The sequence below is a fragment of the Liolophura sinensis genome, chromosome 11, assembly GCF_032854445.1.
Source record: "Liolophura sinensis isolate JHLJ2023 chromosome 11, CUHK_Ljap_v2, whole genome shotgun sequence".
NCBI classification, from domain to species: domain Eukaryota; kingdom Metazoa; phylum Mollusca; class Polyplacophora; order Chitonida; family Chitonidae; genus Liolophura; species Liolophura sinensis.
This window is the reverse complement of record NC_088305.1, coordinates 19,748,993-19,761,835: the sequence shown is the minus strand read 5'-3', so window position 1 is coordinate 19,761,835 and position 12,843 is coordinate 19,748,993. Positions and strand designations below refer to the sequence as shown.

Below are 12,843 nucleotides of genomic sequence, written 5' to 3'. Positions count from 1 at the left end.
TTGTAGCATCAATGCGCTTATTTCGAATCTTTTTGCTGGAGGACATGGAGTTAGTGACAACTTGCCACTCTCCAGCTTCCTCGTTGTCAGCAGCAGAGTTATCCAAAGTCCCTTTATTTTGTTGACTGGAAGGAACAGACTCGCCAGAAACCCCAATTTTCATATCATTCCCATGTCCCTCACTATAATTACCATCATCATCTCCTCGACCTTCATTCTCATCTTTATTGTCACCTTCAACTTCATAAACATTACTATCTTTATCATCATCATCATTATCATTGCAATCGTTATCGTCATTATCGCCATTGTCATTTTCATCGCTCAGCGGGCAGTCCTTTTGAAAGTGGCCTGCTTGTTTACACTTGAGGCATTTATCCTTTAAAGGACAGTCGGCCTTGAAATGTTCTGCGCTATCACAGATGTGACAGGCACGGACCTGACCTCTGTACCACAAAGGAATTCTAAAATTCCCAACCGAAATTGATTGTGGAATGATCTCCGTCACACCACTCATGTAAATACGGCGCATACCATTCTCAAGTGACCTATCAAAAAGGTAATGTTCCCGGGTGACGTGATGGACCGTGCCATACCGGGACATCAAACCTCGAATAGTGTCATCGGGCACATCGATCGGACATCGAGATCTAACCAGGAGCCTTTGCTCCACCACATCATATATCGGGCAATCTACCCCGTTAAATGAGAAGCCGCTAGTCAACAGCTGTTCCTTCACAGTTTGCGTAGCCACTGTAACATTCCAGACATCTCTAGAGACATTGAATAGTCCCTTTAGGACATTAGGCCCACTCCCCACTAACTCCTTTAGCCGATTGTATACTTCAACCGGTTGTACACCTCCTTGTATTACAAGCTTAAGGCTTAAGGGTCTATTTACTCGCCCTGCCCACAACATTGTGGGCCAGGGCGAGAACTACTACCCTAAAAAGAGGACCACAACTATGCGTTTGGAACAGTGTGGATGCTGAGTGCAAAATAGATACGATATTACAAAGTGGAAATGCACTAAACTATGTACAGGCTATTTACAGAGAGGCTAGTGAATACGTCCTGCCTCTAAGAGCGACAGAACGTAATGTCACACCACCTTCAGACTGGGTGACCACTAAACAAAAGCTGAGAGCGCAAAGGCTAGTTCCACGGCCAGCCAGGGACTCACCTACCTACCTACCTACCTACCTACATATATACATACATACATACATACATCATTCATACATACATACATACATACATACATACATACACACATACATACATACATACATGTAATGTACTAAACAAAGTTGGCGCACGCGCCCATGGAATATACAGACACAACTCTCATAGTAATGCTATATATAAAGATCGTTCTTTCTCAGCCTTTATATAATGCATGTAATTAACCGATTGAGTAACTCTGAAACAGGAAGGTATGCGAAAAATGATCGCTGTATCCCATTTCAGCGCAATGGGGTTTACATAAAGCCTGTCTGACAAACTATACTAGACTATATAGACACAGCTCTCATAGTAATGCTCTATATATCGTTCTCTCTCAGCCTGCCTGACAAACTATAAACCTTACTCTTTTTTCAAGCTGGCTTCAATGCATTTCAGACAGTCAAGACATGCATGTGTGGTTTAGAGGCATTCAGTCCTTACCCCTCCTTACAGGCGGACTCAAGTCAGTCGTACACGTTCAATATATTTGAACAGAGGGTATGGACATCGTTGTACCGTCACACTGAGATAAGGACAATTCATCCATAAAAGAAGAAATCTTTTCTGAAGGCGCCTCTCGAAGAGGCAGACAGAGAGTTATGAAGGCTCCTGTCCTGCTGCTGACAATCGTGCTTTACTGCGCCGCGAAGAAGAGTCATCATGTCGATCTCAGTCACCACGAACTCCAGACCGTACCGACAAACATCTCGCCCACAACAGAGAGTCTCAACTTGAGTTGGAATTGTCTGCAAAGTATACCCAATGACTCCTTCGTCAACTTAAATTCGTTAACCTCGCTGGATCTGTCTCAGAACAAACTTACGAGGTTAGAACCATCAGCTTTCGGAGGTCTGTTGCAGCTCCTTTTTCTAAACCTCGGAAACAATCAACTGCTACTGGGATACAAATCCTACCCACCCACAGTATTTCACCCTCTGGAAAAACTGGAAATCCTAAATATGGCTGACAACATTTATGACCAGTCGCCAGGATTTCCGGACGAGATATTTAGCAACCTTGGCTCGTTGAAGGACTTGACCATTGATGGACTTTGGAACTGTTCCTTTGGCCCAGGGGTGAGAAACCTGTCACAACTTAAAAACCTTTCCGTAAACTTCTGGGAGTCTGGGGGTAGTCTCAGACCTGAGACATTCGCTTACTTCTCAGATTTACCGATCGAATCACTAGTGCTGCTCTGTCAGGGTTTAGAAGCAGGAACTCTGAGATATTTTCCATTCTTGACAAGATTAAGTTTAAAGACCAACGGGATTACCAAGGCACTCTCCGCACTCGCTGGCCTCAGGCATCATAATTTGACTTACCTTACAATCTCAGGGTGCAACCCCAACACTGGGAGCCTCAGGGTTCCAGAAAACTTAATCCTTACCCGAAATAACACGGTTCACCTGGCGGATATTTGTGTGCGTCACTTGGACCTAAGCGACAACGCGCTCATCCACATCGGGAAAGATGTCCTGTTTGGATTCCGCTATCCGGAGTGCGTGGAAAGTTTTAGAATGAACGGAAACTACCTAGCCATCGCTACTGATTTTTTCACTGTCTTGGTGTTTCTTCGTTTCCCCAGATTGGATTACCTCGATATTAGTCCAGGTCGAGGATATACTTTGGGTATGACACATTTCTCAGTGGAACAAGGTATGCCAAAGTTCCGAGACGGACTGGCCGTGCAGTTGACCTTACCCCAGTCATTGCGAGTGCTGAATGCGAGTTTCCTTGGTGGAGCAATAGATGGCACATCAGATCTGAAATTTATAAATGCACACCATTTACAAGTTCTTGATCTCTCATATGACAATGTAGATGGCTGTACCTTTGTCATGTCTGGACTGGAGAACTTGAAAGTGCTCAACATATCTGGGTTTGACTGCAGTTTTCTGTCTCCAAAATTCTTTTCACATTTTACATCACTGGATGTGTTAGTTGCCCAAAACTGTAGATTGAATACAGGCTTGCAGCAGAACTCGGATGCCGCCATATTCAAAAGTCAAGTAAACTTAAGAACCTTGGATCTATCCAGTAATAATTTCGTAACACTCAACCTAGATATTTTCAAACCACTCAAGAGCCTGGAAAATTTGATTCTAGCCAACAACAAATTGATCCATTTACCCGAATCTATTTATGGATTAGTCTCGCTGAGATTCGTTGACTTATCATCCAATATTATTTCGTCTTTATCTGGTAAAGAAATTAAGTGGTTTTCCAGTGACCTTCCACTCCAAACCGGTGGAGTTGGCAGAGTTTCGCTAAGCCATAACCCATTCATCTGCACATGTAATGCTCTGAACACTATGCACTGGCTGTTGGAAGGTTCAGCCATTGTGGAGGAACTCTGCTCACTGACGTGCACCCTACAGAATGGAACAGTGGTGAAAATGTGTGCCCTCCAGTCACAGCTGAAGAACATGGACGTGAGCTGTGTCAGCAAATTTTGGTTAACCTTCTCCATAGTTGGTTCTTGTTTGATCACCGTGGTGATTGTGCTGGGAATCTTTGCCTACCGTTACAGATGGAATATAAAATATTGGGTTCTTACAAAATTTAGGAGGGGCCCTGTGTATAAAGAGCTGACCAACGAGCAATACAAATATGATGCATTCGTGGCTTACAACTACACCAGTTACCGATGGGCTTGCATCGATTTGAGAAAAGTTTTGGAAATTGAGAACGATTTCTCACTGTGTCTTCACGATCGCGACTTTATCCCCGGTGGAAACATTCAGCAGAGCATTGTGGACGCCATGAACAACAGCCGGAAAATCATCTTGGTGATCAACAAAGCTTTCATGAAAAGTGAATGGTGTGAATTTGAAGTTCAAATGGCGGGCATGCGCATGGTAAGAGACGGCCGTGAAGACGCCATTATAGTGATCATGATGGAAAAAATCCCTGTGACAGAAATGTCCAAATCGCTGCTGAGCCTGTGGAAAGACATCACATTCCTGGTGTGGCCCGAGGATGACCCAGGCGAGGAACGGATCTTCTGGAGCCGTCTGCTGGATGGGATGGCTCGCTGAAGAGTTTTTGGGCTCTATTCATTACTGTTTTGTGTGGTATGTAATGTTCATGGCATGGAAAGACGACTTCCGACCGTTACCACCTTGATCTTTAAATCGATGTAGTTGAAAATTGTGATAATCTTGACAGAGTTTAACTACAGAGATACCATGGGTTGTGAACATTTACATGGAAGAGGTTTTTGCTCCAGCGTGTTTCTGCAGTTTTATATCATTGTTAAAACAAAACCAGGTGTTTGTGTGTGTGTGTGTGTGTGTGTGTGTGTGTGTGTGTGTGTGTGTGTGTGTGTGTGTGTCTGTGTGTATGTGTGTATGTATGTATGTATATATATATGTATGTATGGTTTGGGTTTTACGTCGTATCGTACTTAATAATTTGTTAGTTATATTACGATGTAGAGTCATTAGTGTACATATACTGTGTCTTCTTGTCACCGTGCAACGCCATGCCGTCAAAAACACACCCCACCGATTCACAATATACCGACACTACGCCAACCAGTCCTGCTTCTTACCTCAAACCTCTTTGTGCCGAGCGACAAACGCGGCCTCAACAAGTATTGTTCAAAGTATGTGGTATGACCCGACCCGGGTTTCATCTTTGGTCTATCCACTACTAGGTTACCGAAGCCGTAAAAACGAAGTATATTCTTCCTGTTCCACAAAACTATGTGCCGACTGTAACGACCACGGCACCTCATGAAGCCCACAAGACAGTAAACCATGGTTTCTTCCAACGGAGACCTAGTGTTAGTTGTGACCATCCGACATTTTACCTTCTTTAGGCAAACACCTTGTAAATATATTTTTCGTACATTCTCTCGCTCCTCAAAGTAAGCAATCGGCGTGCGTGTTTACCAATTATTCAGAAGATTTTGATTTTCCTGACGATGTTTAGGTTTTATGAATAGTTGTCCCATTAGATATAATTTTATCTTACACGAGTTCACACATTGGCGTAAATGGTGGTCCAATTGGCCACAAATTTGTGCTGAGAATGGGCCTTGAATAGCCGTTTACATTTGTTACCAAGCGTGACTTACCTTGACCTTGTATGTGAAATCTGGCCCTCGCTTTCGCATCGTCGATTGTCGTGATAAAGGGCTGGGTGCTTATGTATGCGGTTGGTTGATAGTGGCTTGTATGCCTATATATGTTTTGGGTTTATCATGGTTTGTATGCCCATGTATGCTTTGGGTTGATAATGGTGTGTATGCTTATATATGATTTGGGTTGATAATTATGTCTATGCTTTGGGTTTATAAATAACGATGCATACAAACATTTTTACCGTAACTTATGGTGTTAGCAACACCTACCAAACTTGTTATCGGATATACCTAGAGATGTTTTTCATAGAGCTATGTATGTGTATAATATTTCGACATTTTATTGACCGTGAACGGATGTGCCACTTTCACATTCAATTTAGACGGAAGTATCAAAATACTGTGTTATGTATCCTTTTTTCACTTTTCTACCAAGTACTTTTCTATCAGTAATCCTTTGAAAAAACATTTCATTGTTGTATTTAGGTAATATAATTAAAATGAAGGAAAGCTTAAAAGAAATGAAATATGGTTAATGAGACGGACCACTGAAAACTGTACATAAAAATACCGTCATTTATTGTGTATTTTAAATTTTTTAGAGAGTTTTTAAATGTTTGATTTCTATGTTACATATAGCTGGTGTTGCTGAAATAACAATTCACTCTAACACACGTTTTAATACTGAAATAGCTCTTTTTACACCCGAGTAAAAGGTAGTATTTTTTTTAAATACTAAAACCCTTGGGCCTATTTGAGGTGAGAGTATACCTTGTCAATTGCAGTATGGTTCATAAAGCCCACCTTACAATTGGAACATTCTGAAGAAATCTACAAGAATGTAAGAAAACTTTTAGAAACAGTTTTAAAGGCCTTTCTCCTTGAGGCTCACTAAAAAAAGCATTCTGTCTTTTTCCATTTAAATGACCTGTCGAGTCAAAATTCTAGTTCAGCCGACACTCAAGATAGAAAATTGACAAAATATATTGAAGGAATATAAAATTAGACGAAACATGTATGTAGGTATTTCTCTGATTGTATGATTTGTGACGATTTTGTACAGATGTATACCTGGCGTAAACCGAAACCGAAAACAGACAACTCGATGTCCATTATAAGTTTCAAGGGCGTCTGTGGCCGACGGTATTAGCACGCCAGCGCGGCACAATGACCCAGGAGCCACTCACCATTGAGGTTGTGAGTTCAAGTGCAGCTGATGCTGGCTTAATCTCCGGTCGTAAGTGGAAAGGTCTGACAGCATCCTGCGGATAGTCGTGGGTCGTGGATAGTTCTGCCCTGTTTCCTCCCATCATAATGCTGCCTGTCGTCGTATCATTGAAATATAATGGAGTGTGGCGTAAAAAAAACAAACCAAGCAAATAAATAATGTAAATCAATGTAATTTTGTGTTATATGACACAATTTTCATGGAGAAATATATATAACTGCAATTTTCATTTCTTGGGAAATATATACTGTCCGTGTTTTACATATAGAGGATATACTTACATTATTAAAATGGCCAGGATATGTCGTGCATAGGTGTTATTAAATCGTGTCGTAAATTTGCATTGCAACACGACTAGCTAATGGTTGTCTTTTTCGTTTCTCTAATTTTTTTTATTAGTCTGACAGTCCATCTCTTAAGCAGGTATTTTTCAGCAGAAAACTTGGATATAAATATACGTACGAAAGAATTAAGATATGTACTGAGGTAAAAAGTGATATTTGTCATTCCACTGTTACTCTACGTAGGTAGTTTGCTTACTACTCACGGTATTTGTTATATAACACTGATTACACGTAAACCCGGTATCTATTAGAGCTTACGTAATTCTATCAAACATATTCCCGGGAGGAACTTTAATTCTACTTGGAGTCTTTAAGATCCTTGTTACTCCTTCCTAGAAGTTAAAATTTGGCATCGGTCATTTCTTGCAGTGTCTATATATGTAAAATTATTACCTCGAATTTACTGCTACCTCGAATTCTTGTTCACGTTTCAGCCGTAAAGGCCAGGTGTAACAAACTAAAACTAGTTTTGAAAAAAAGCACAGAAGATAAATCAGAGGTTTGGCCGTCGTTTGGGTTTCCACATGTGAGCAAACATTTGAACGTACTTGTTACCCGATATCGTGTGGGTGAATAAATAGCACACAGCACTCATTTTGTATTTACATAATCACTCCTTCAGTGAGTGTATTTAACCCCACTTAGGGGTATTTATCAAATGTGTCAATCTCTTATCAAAAGTCTTATCACCAGAACAGGAAGTCATGTAAGAAATTATGGGATCACCATCCGGTTCAGTATATTTAAGACGGATAAGTATATATATATACATAGGCTATCCACTCATCTCTTAGTGCAGATAGTCTCCAGCCACTTAATGACATTGTTTTTCACGACGAGAAAAGGACAATTCATCCATAAAAGAAGAAGACTCTTCTGAAAGGTGCCTCTCGAAGAGCAGACAGAGAGTTATGAAGGCTCCTGCCCTGCTGCTGACAATCGTCCTTTACTGTGCCGCGAAGAAGAGTCACCATGTCGATCTCAGTCACCGCGGACTCCAGACCGTACCGACAAACATCTCGCCCACAACAGCGAGTCTCGATTTGAGTTGGAATTGTCTGCAAAGTATACCCAATGACTCCTTCGTCAACTTAAATTCGTTAGCCTCGCTGGATCTGTCCCAGAACAAACTCACGAGGTTAGAACCATCAGCTTTCGGAGGTCTGTTGCAGCTCCTTTTTCTAAACCTGGGAAACAACCAGCTGCTACTGGGATACAAATCCTACCCTCCCACAGTATTTCACCCTCTGGAAAAACTGGAAATCCTAAATATGGCTGACAACATTCCAGGCCAACGGCTAGATCATCCTTTTCCGAACGAGATTTTCAGTGGCCTTGACTCGTTGAAAGAGTTAAGCATTGATGGACCTGACGACGGTTCCTTTGGTCCAGGGGTGATGCGCATGTCACAACTTAAAAGCCTTTCCGTAAACTTCTGGGAGTCTGGCGGTAGCCTCAGGCTTGAGACATTCGCTTACTTCTCAGGTTTACCGATCGAATCACTAGTGCTGCTCTGTCAGGGTTTAGAAGCAGAAACTCTGAGATATTTTCCATTCTTGACAAGCTTAAGTTTAAAGACCAACGGGATTACCAAGGCACTCTCCGCACTTGCTGACCTCACCCATCATAATTTGACCTACCTTACAATCTCAGGGTGCAACCCCGGCGCTGGGAGCCTCAGGGATCCAGAAAACTTAATCCTTACCCGAAATAACACGGTTCACCTGGCGGATATTTGTGTGCGCCACCTGGACCTAAGCGACAACGCCCTCATCCACGTCGGGAAAGATGTCCTGGTTGGATTCCGCTATCCGGAGTGCGTGGAAAGTTTTAGAGCGAACGGAAACTACCTGTCAATCGCCTCTAATGGCTTATCTTTAGTTAGCTTGGCTCGTTTTGCGAGATTAGAATACCTCAGTGTTAGTCCAGGTCGAGAATACACTTTGGGTATGACTGATTTTTCATCCGAACAAGATATGCCAGAGTTCCCAGACGGACTGGCCGTGCAGTTGACCTTACCCCAGTCATTGCGAGTGCTGAATGCGAGTTTCCTGGGTGGATCGGTCAAAGGCATACCAGATCTGAAATTTATAAATGCACACCATTTACAAGTTCTTGATCTCTCATATGACAATGTAGATGGCTGTACCTTTGTCATGTCTGGACTGGAGAACTTGAAAGTGCTCAACATATCTGGGTTTGACTGCAGTTTTCTGTCCCCAAAATTCTTTTCACATTTTACATCACTGGATGTGTTAGTTGCCCAAAACTGTAGATTGAATACAGGCTTGCAGCAGAACTCGGTTGCCGCCATATTCAAAAGTCAAGTAAACTTAAGAACCTTGGATCTATCCAGTAATAATTTCGTAACACTCAACCTAGATATTTTCAAACCACTCAAGAGCCTGGAAAATTTGATTCTAGCCAACAACAAATTGATCCATTTACCCGAAACTATTTATGAATTAGTCTCGCTGAAATTCTTGGACTTATCATCCAATATTATTTCGTCTTTATCTGGTAAAGAAATTAAGTGGTTGGCCAGTGACCTTCCACTCCAAACCGGTGGTGTTGGCAGAGTTTCGTTTAGCCATAACCCTTTCATCTGCACATGTAATACTCTGGACACTATGCACTGGCTGTTGGAAGGTTCAGCCATTGTGGAGGAACTCTGCTCACTGAAGTGCACCCTACAGAATGGAACAGTGGTGAAAATGTGTGCCCTCCAGTCACAGCTGAAGAACATGGACGTAGGCTGTGTCAGCAAATTTTGGTTAACCTTCTCCATAGTTGGTTCTTGTTTGATCACCGTGGTGATTGTGCTGGGAATCTTTGCTTATCGTTACAGATGGAATATAAAATATTGGGTTCTTACAAAATTTAGGAGAGGTCCCGTGTATAAAGAGCTGACCAACGAGCAATACAAATATGATGCATTCGTGGCTTACAACTACACCAGTTACCGATGGGCTTGCATCGATTTGAGAAAAGTTTTGGAAGTTGAGAACGATTTCTCACTGTGTCTTCACGATCGCGACTTTATCCCCGGTGGAAACATTCAGCAGAGCATTGTGGACGCCATGAACAACAGCCGGAAAATCATCTTGGTGATCAACAAAGCTTTCATGAAAAGTGAATGGTGTGAATTTGAAGTTCAAATGGCGGGCATGCGCATGGTAAGAGACGGCCTTGAAGACGCCATTATAGTGATCATGATGGAAGAAATCCCTGTGACAGAAATGTCCAAATCGCTGCTGAGCCTGTGGAAAGACATCACATTCCTGGTGTGGCCCGAGGATGACCCAGGCGATGAACGGATCTTCTGGAGCCGTCTGCTAGACGGGATGGCGCGCTGAAGTGTCTTTGTGCTGTATTTCTTGTTTTGTGTAATGCAAAAATTGCCAAAACTGGTGACCAAGACTATGTTTATATAGTTCGAATGTTTTGAAGAAAAATGCTTTGCCGACATAAAATAATTTTTATAAGAATTCCTACAAAATGGCTTGGGAACCAGAAATAGAAAACAGAATAGCGCGTATATCGTATTGTACAGGCGTGGAATGAAATCATGGATGGTAACATTTTGTAAATTTACAACCATATGTTAACCTCTTACACTGAATTCAGTTAACTTTTTATTAATGGGTGGTAAAAAGTGAAAGTGGCTTATACCAGACATTTACTTCGTTATTTGTAGAAGATTGGTAAAAAAAAACCCACGGGTCCTGCTACTTATGGTGTATGAAAAGCAGATATATTGATGGGGTAAACTAATCTTGTGACTTAATATATGGATAATGCTTTAACTCATAGGCTTACACAAAACTTCCTGAATTAATTTCCCATAACTCTTGTAGCCTGATGGCGTGTGGACACAGACAATCCCATCACGATCACAGCCGATCAGCAGTTGTGTATGAGGGATAATGCATTTATTTATTAATTTGATTGATGTTTTGCACCTTACTCATTCACACTTAGAAAAGAAGGTGCCGCCATAGAGCCTTTAGGGGTTCCATGGCTTGCCTTTGAGGTGGCAGCCTTTAATGTTCCATATAGGACCTTATTTGTATGGTTCCATTTTGCACCACATATAGAAGGTTTCAAGTTGCGCCGCAAAGGTTCGATACAAGCTCTTTTAAGGGTGCAATTGTGCAACCTTGAGGGTTAAAAGACTTTAAATGTACAGTGGAACCCACTAGGTCAGTATAGGTCCTACTTGCTAGGGTTCAATATAGCACCAATGGAAAAAGTTACGTTCTGTACCTCCAGGTTCAATATTGGTACCCTTCAAAGCTTCCAGATAGATTGTAGCACCAAAAATTGTTTTGTATAGTCTCTGTAAGAGTCAATCTGACGTTCAATAATGCAACCAAAGGGTTGCTTTAAATGGGCCACCTCTGGAATTCACACTGTAAGAATTCAATGATCTTTACTCAACGTAATTTCTTTGCGAAAATATGTACTACTAATAACATTTTACTTTGTATGATTTCAAAAAGTGAAATGGTACACATATTATATTTTTCACGGATGCTAACATCAATACATTTATATATCGCTGTATTATCTGACTTGGGGTCCATGATCAATAATTTAAATTCCATGGCCTGCAATAAACCAGCCTTAATCGCACGTACTGCACAGAACAGCTTTTCATATTCAATCAGAAAATACAGGTACATGATACTATACTAAACAAGCCTCTCTTTTTTTTGTCTCTTTTCTTGTTGCTGAGAAGAATGTATACTCAACACAACTAATTTATATTCAACACAAACACGTCTTGGTTGAAAACATAGAAGCCACTGATAATTTCTGTAACATAATCACAAGACATATTTGAGCTTAATTCAAATAGTCTGACAAGGGACATCTGCCATGCACATAATTACACTTGTACATAAGTTAAATGCCTTTAACTCCGTTAAATAAAATTATCATTTAATACCATTATAACAGTAAAGGTAAACTAGTCCTTATTCTGTTACAGCAGCAGTAACTTTGTCTAAGGCATAATTGTAATAAACAGTGAAGTCAACTTGTAGTTAATATCTGTGGTGAAAATGATTGATGTATAGTTGTAACTGACAGTCTTATAGTAAATTAGTCAGCTCAGGGTAAGTTATCAACGTTTTAACTAGGTCAGATTCAATCATAAGACTGGTATACATAGACAACAGTATATATCAATTAAGTTTCCCAACATATGGTATTTCACCTAAAGATTTGACCCAAAAATGGAGGCTTTAGTAGCACACACTGTATTACACATTAAGAACATATTTTTTAAGAGATTGAGAGTAATTGTGTGCAAATAGCCTGGACCTGATTGGTGGGAGGCTACGGCAATTGGCCGTCGTGTACCTTAAATTAAACCGCTCGGCCACAGGGAGTTGTGTAAGTTTGAAAATACTACGTATGCTATATCATAAACGAGATGTACATTTATACTGTCGTACGGGCAAGTGCGAACAACATATGCCAAATGATACCAGAGTTATGTCATCCCATATACGTTAAAATGTGTCCAGCACGAATCTGCTAATCTATGGAGTTTGAGAATCCTATGCCAAATAATAGCTGAGATATGGCTTGCACAAACTTCCTCTGAAATATCAATGGCCCGGAAAATATGCACAAGGGCAGACAACTCCTAAAGCAGATCAAAATGTGAAAAAATAACCTGACGGTGAACTACTTCAGGGCATTTTGCACACTTTGTATGAATTTGAGTGTCATATTTATGATAAATGCAGATACATGCATATGCTCCCTTATTAAGGAAGGGATATAAATACCAAAATACAAAAGATGCAAAAGATCGAGTTAATTAATACATGTACCTTTTTGTTCATCATTAGTCTTTAGTAGCCTGAGCTTTTCTTTTAACATATCTGTAACAACTGTACTAGTTTTTAATTAGAAATTACTAATTTCCTTCCATCTGAAAACTA

General features: G+C 40.8%; 2 protein-coding genes across 2 annotated transcripts; both read left to right on the top strand.

Annotated features, from left to right (window-relative positions):
* The first annotated feature begins 1,760 nt into the window (after positions 1-1,760).
* On the top strand, positions 1,761-4,507 carry LOC135478160 (toll-like receptor 2). Its single transcript, XM_064758431.1, has one exon. The coding sequence runs from the start codon at positions 1,827-1,829 to the stop codon at positions 4,263-4,265; it is 2,439 nt and encodes an 812-aa protein (XP_064614501.1). The 5' UTR covers positions 1,761-1,826; the 3' UTR covers positions 4,266-4,507.
* Positions 4,508-7,797: 3,290 nt separating this feature from the next.
* LOC135478159 (toll-like receptor 2) lies at positions 7,798-10,595 on the top strand. Its single transcript, XM_064758430.1, has one exon. The coding sequence runs from the start codon at positions 7,798-7,800 to the stop codon at positions 10,240-10,242; it is 2,445 nt and encodes an 814-aa protein (XP_064614500.1). The 3' UTR covers positions 10,243-10,595.
* Positions 10,596-12,843: the final 2,248 nt, after the last annotated feature.

Coding starts and splice junctions, on each gene's coding strand:
- LOC135478160 (XM_064758431.1), top strand. CDS start 1,827: ATGAAGGCTCCTGTCCTGCTGCTGACAATCGTGCTTTACTGCGCCGCG.
- LOC135478159 (XM_064758430.1), top strand. CDS start 7,798: ATGAAGGCTCCTGCCCTGCTGCTGACAATCGTCCTTTACTGTGCCGCG.